General features: G+C 38.5%; 1 protein-coding gene across 1 annotated transcript in view; it reads right to left on the reverse strand.

Annotated features, from left to right (window-relative positions):
- Nucleotides 1-3,453: 3,453 nt before the first annotated feature.
- The window catches only part of PLSCR5 (phospholipid scramblase family member 5), a 12,764-nt gene continuing 9,732 nt past the window's right edge, over nucleotides 3,454-6,485 (reverse strand). Inside the window, exon 6 of the mRNA XM_009282409.1 lies at nucleotides 3,454-3,648. Coding sequence (XP_009280684.1) covers nucleotides 3,454-3,648 — 195 coding nt within the window. The remainder of the gene's footprint in view (nucleotides 3,649-6,485) is intronic.

Here is a 6,485-nt window from a genome sequence, read left to right on the forward strand (position 1 = left end):
ACAGAGGCGTACTCATAGACGTATGCAAGCATTACACTTAAAAAAAAAAAAAAAGTTGTACTAACACACTAAACAGCAACAAAGTCACTAAGTGCAAGAAATACAGTACTATCATCTAGTTGCAATATATAAAAAATATACGCATCTATTGCTTACCTACAAGGTATATATGTGGACACTCACAGCCAAATTCAGCCCTGCAGGTAAGTAAGACCCTATTTTGTATTGACTTCAATGTCAGTTGGATACATTTGCTTCAAAGATGTCTTTGGCTTGTTAAGGGTCCTAAGAGGGCTGGAAATTGCAGAGGAAGAGTAGCAGGTAGCAGGGGAGCCTCCTGATCTCACCTGGCACTGCATTCAGCCGGGCGTTCGGACACACACAACTCAACAACAGCGCAAGAACATGGTTTTGCATGAGACCCAAGACTGTTGGCTACAATAATAGTCACGTTGGCATGTCACAGTGGCAAAGGGATGTAAAGAGATAAATTGCTATAAAAATCTGGCTCTCTTTCTCAATCTGCATTAGAGTAAGTCAGGAGTGAAAGGACTGACTTTAATAGAATGACACCAACGTGAAACTAGTGAGAATAGCAAATTGGCATCGGTCTTCCGTATTCTGCAAAACTATAAATTTCCACACGAGGGAGCTTCTTGCCCACGAAGCTCACAGCTACTGCACAGGGTGCTTCCTCCTGGGAAAGGTGACAGCAATGGTTCCCTGTGAGTTCGTAACTTCTGCGGATTGCAGCCTGATTGCACTGCTAAGAGTCACAGCGAGAGCCAGTAAGGAAATGGTTAACAGATGATGATTGTCAGAGCTTGTTAACCACAATTATTTTCAAGACATATGTAAATCTGTATAAATACCTAAGTGTGGTATATAATCTAAAACATACTGTTTAAATCTATAAGCATTCCTGAGTTAATTTTACTACGGCAACATTAGTTGCAACTTCCTGACTTCACTGTGTTTGAATTCATATCCATGAACATTAATTTAAAATTAGTCTAAATATTTGTTGAGAATTAATCACCTGATAAATTTAGCTCTTTTTCATTTTGATGAATTATTCATTATCTCCTCTCCTTTCCGTTGATGTGTTGGTTATTTGCAAGAATTGAATTACTAGTTCATGCTAAAAAAACGCAACATTCATGGTGATTTGTAGAATCTTCCCCCTGGAAACTTGACTGGTGACTATGACAGCACTTGTTTTTACCACCAATACTGTATGGTAATGGTCTGCTTCTTGAGGGTTCATTGGAGTTTTTAAGAGAGGCATAAGCAAGTTCATACAGCAAATATTTTGCAACAAAAATTTTTCTGTTTATGTCTTGCATATATATCATGGATGTTCCTACAAAGGAAGCTTGTATTAGTAAAAGCCTGTTGGTGGGAATGTTTGGGAACAGTATGACGAGGTGTGACTGCAGGAATGAACAGCTATGTAAAACTGCTATCTGAAATAGAAAAAGCTCCTATTGCATAGTCCTATCACAGAAAATACCTGAGCTTGCCAAACGAAAAGAATAATTCTGTTCTAGGGTGGCCTCAGGCAAGGCTGAATGAAAACTTATCAACCACCAGACATTATTAAGTAAGAGGAACAAACCTTTTAAGGCAAGTCTTGAGTGGATGGGAGCAAGAATCCTTAACGCTAGACAGTTCAAATGTGAAGCAGTTTGTGCGCCTCTAGCACATAGAGGACCGTCTCTCAAACCTTATGGCCTGCATTCAATAAAAGCAGTGGAAGACCAGATTTTCAGAACAGGGCTTACGTTCCCAAGTCTAGTACTGGAAGCCTAATTTCTGGCTGCCACTCATTAAACAAATCTTTACCATAAAATTCATTTACTAGCAAACATCACTTCCCTTCTTTCGACTCACTGAAACAGATAACATCTTGAATTTCCCATCGGGTGATGTCTTTATATTTGTTACTTTCAATGTCAGTGTGTTACTATTAATTAAATAACAAATCAGAAAATTACTTCTAAAATTATGAAATAGCAAAACCCCCAGAACACACCCTCATGCGGCTAGTAACTGGTACCAGCACTTGCAAAACATCAAAGGCTTCTCTAAACATAGACTTTCATCAGTGATGCTGCAAGCCTTCATCTAATCTTTCATGATTTCCCATGCAGGAACATCAAAAGAGAAAGAAGAGAATAGCACTGTTCCAAAGCAACAGTGCTCTGTGTGAACAGTATGTGCTTAGCTACAACACACATAAAATGTAAGTGGGAAATTATTATTTACATGAGACATATTTTAATAAACATCATTATTAGCTCCCTTTCTTTTCCTATAAGAAACAAGGATTTGTACAGTTCAAAATCAGGTCCAAAGCTCAAGGGATTTCTGGAAGAAAATGAAAAAGAATTAGAAAGTATCTAACGTATAAGTCTTCAAAGCAAGAAGATCAATTTATTTTCATTTTTACTTACTGAAACACATTCTGCATATTTTATTGTTTCTGTCATCTTGTTATAATCCATCCAAAGTGTTTTCAAAGAACATTAAGTCCTACAAATAAACAAACTGTGAATGGTAAGGAAGGTACAAAAATGCAACAATTGCTATTAAAAGTCCTACTTGTAGGCTTTTTTTACCTAAAGTAATTAGATAAGTCAATCATTTTCTATTACTCTGCCACTGAACAACAGGAGTTTTGGAGGACACAATCCAAAAATCTTAAGTATAATGAGAGTTACATTTCTAACCTAATAAAAGCAAAATATCTGAACTGCTGTTACTATTTTAAAGCAAACACTTTCCAGTGAATAATTTAAATAGTTTTGTCCTTTAATTTTATATTCTCTGATGTAAGTATCACATATGATTTTGCAACCATTGCATGTTAATATTAACATGTTAGTGTTGGCAAAAGACGTACACAGCAAATATCAATTTGTAATTCTAGAAAACATGCATCTTAACTTCATCCTTACCCCTAGCAGTGAGTATTCTCCTTTTCATACAATTCTTCTCTTATGATTATCTTCACAAGGGAATTTTTGTAGGAAATTTCATATGACCTGAAGGTCTTACATACAGCACTCGACAGAACTATTGAAGTGGCACTCACTGTTTGAAATTACCGTTAGAAATAACATAACTTTTGTTTTGGTTCATATACCTGTTCAAACACAACAGATAAGGGGTTTGGGGGAGTCTGGTAGGTTTGACATTATGCTGATATTTGATCCTGCCATGCAAGATATTGAATTATATGTGGAGTACTATTTAAACGGTTTCATAAACAAAACTGTTAGGAACCTAAAGATGCTCAGCAAATAAGAAAAAAACAAAAGCAGCCATAGAAATTAAAAGAGTTTCAGTGAACTTGTCTTTTAGGTAGCCGGTTTGGATTTCCACTGCACTTATGCCTTTGTAGGATCACAGCTGATAGCAAAGGCCCCTTTGGTCCCAGTCTGCCCACCTCTATAGGTCTACTTCTTGGGTTTGCATACTTACAATGAGGAAACAAGCACCAATCATTACTGCCTTGATTCTCACATCAAGATCTACAGGGACCTGGATCCCGAAGTTGGCAGTGTTGGTAAAGACATTGTTTACGAATCCAGACCAGTACTTGGAAATTTTGCCAATCGTTGACATCTCATTGAGAGCTTTTACCTGTACAAATAAAAAATAGGAATACACCTAAATGTAAATAAATCAAGTACACACTGATTATATCTCCATAGAATTAATGACTATGCCCCGACGCACAGAGCACGCTATAGTTGTCAGGTTTTTCTTTTATTCTTATCATTGAGGTGCTCTACTAGTGTCAGATTTGCCTTTAGGAGTGGCACACAACAAAGGGTCTCAAGTTTGGAAACATCAGCATCTTTAGAGCTGACAGAAAAGTGGAGGGAAGCAATTGTGAAAGTTTATACCGCTTTTGCTCTTCTTTCACAATGGGGTTCTTTTTTTCCTGTCTTGTGTTTCCGATATGGTCCAAGTCACAGCAGCACCATTGCTGTGGACTGCTGTCCCCTACAACTGACAGATATGTTCTCAATTATGTAGCCATCTGCATGGTCTAGTTGAAGGTGTCCCTGACCGTGGTGGGGAGATTGGAACTAGATGATCTTTAAGGTCCCTTCCAACCCAAACCATTCTATAATTCTATGATTCTCACAGTATACTGAAATTTTGGACAGTACCCACTGAAGTCTGCTGATTTGGCTAACGAGTTGATCAACACAGAAGCTCTTTTATGATTCCTTAACTAAGGCAAAGCGCTTTGTTCACACCAGAAAACTCTGTCCAGGGTTTGTTCGAGTATCTCCCATTCTCCCTCTCATCCCTTAAATATCTCAGTGGCTCCTCAGAGTTATTTTTCTCCTGATGAATGTTGTCAAATGGATGTAGATATATTGCACAGTAATCCTGCCCGTCGTTCTCAGTCTGAGAGTAATGAAGGCAGCAGATTCAATGCCACAGGCTTCAAGGGACTATGTGTCAGTTAACAGTGAATGCATGTGGGATGAAACCCTGAGCCTATCAAGATCAATGTCTGAGGGCTCATGGACTGCAGAGGACCAGGACTTCACTTAGCAGCATGTTTATTTCCTTGAAGGAATTGTCACTCCTGTCCAGAAAACATCTGTAGGAATCTGAGTGTACAAGTCAGGAACTCCAATGCACATTGTTGTACTTCTGTTCCATAATTATAGCAACATACATAGTATTTTTAAGGGTAGAATAACAGGATTTTTGAGTGAGAAATTTATTCAAAGTAGTAAAACTTTAAAATTCTTAACAGTCATAAGAAACATACCTCAAAGTCAACATCTTCAAAACAGCCACAAGTTGCATATGGACCAATTATTTTTAGTACATCTTCTTTACTTTCATTCTGTATAGTAAACTTCGGCAGAAAAGGGTCCCAGTTCTGTACAACGTACCCCGCTATTGTACCTGGTGGGGACTGAACTTCTAACTAGCAAACAAAAGAAAACAAAAAAATCTTATAAACTAATTTTATAAGTCCATAATAGTGTATTGTTTATATAATGACAATATATTTATTTATTGAATATATATAATTTTACCAAACTGTGAACTGGGTATTACAAGGCTGTCTAATGGTGTTTTTAAATATAGTGGACAATATGAAGCTCAAAAGCTGCACCAGAAACTAACATCTTACATATAATATAAGATTTGAGATAAAAGGTACGCTGTGAGAAGTTTTTGTTACTGTAATCAGTGAGTAAGTATCCTATAAGCTTTTGTACACAGTAGCCGTGCTACCAAAGGACCTTTTTTTTTTTTAAACCCTGATGCAGTACTGAAGAAGTAGGGAAATGAATTAACCTATAAAACATTTTCGTAAAACAAGAAAGATGTCTGAATAAAGGAGAGTCAAAAATAAGGAGAAAAGATCTGATACTCTGTAGGATCTGCATTTTTCAGTCAAAGCAGCTTATTTCCAAGTTCTACCATTTCCCAGAGATATATGGCCTTGAGGAGGCAGAGCCACGGAGCGAAGCGTCGGCCGCCTCGGCGAGCTGCTTCCCAGTCGTACCCACACGCACTAGTGGCCTCCAGGGATTTTCCATCCTTCACACTCCGGGAGTACGGTGGGTGATTTCCATCCGTACCACTAACGGACGTTAGTCTGTGTCAGGGCAAGCAGCGTTTTGGGGTGTTGTGTTACCTGACTGGAGAGACGTCTGTACCGTCAGACACAGAAGCTGTATTTGGGACGTCAGGAAAGTAAGGTCCCGTGAAAGGGAGGAGGCACGCTGGGAACGTAGCTCGTACAAGGGCCTTGTTTATCAATAGTTACTTCTAAACGAAGGCCTCCACGCAGTCCCCGGGATGAGAGGTGGGTGTGAACTCCTTCCTGCCACCCTGGCAGAGGTCGCACGGGGCTTCGTTAACGCTGTGCACATACAGCGAGGTGCTCGGACAAAGGGCAGTTGGGATTCGCTCACCTCTTGCAGGAAGCAGGGGAACCAGCAGCTGTTGCACCTCAAGGGTCTGTTCACTGTAATCACTTCTCGGCCCGTGGTATCGGTAATCCTTATGGTGAAAGACCTTAGAGGCGAACACAAGTTACGATCAAAGCAATCATTTTCTTCTACTGCAAAGTAAACTCTTTGTCCCAAGTGGTTTTTTATCTCGTATTTGCTGGAGGTCTCTGTGCCAAGTATGGCTAATAAAGCAAAACAAGTAGAACATTACCTTAGTATAATGTTAGTATATATATATATTAGCATATATTCTAAAAATCTACGGAACAGAGACAGTTTAAAAAATTGTTTTGAAATAATGACACAAAGAAAATATACAATTATAAGGAAATAATAATGTCAGGTCTGTATTTTGAAGGAACATTTAGTTCAAAGACTTTGATTTGCTGTACGCTAAAGTACATATCACAGAACAGAATTCAGATCCTGAGTTTTGGTTTGGGCTTTTTCTTACTTTATCATCTGTGAAAAGTAACAATATGA

Source organism: Aptenodytes forsteri, unplaced genomic scaffold (genome assembly GCF_000699145.1).
Source record: "Aptenodytes forsteri isolate BGI_AS27 unplaced genomic scaffold, ASM69914v1 Scaffold404, whole genome shotgun sequence".
In the NCBI taxonomy this organism is placed as follows: domain Eukaryota; kingdom Metazoa; phylum Chordata; class Aves; order Sphenisciformes; family Spheniscidae; genus Aptenodytes; species Aptenodytes forsteri.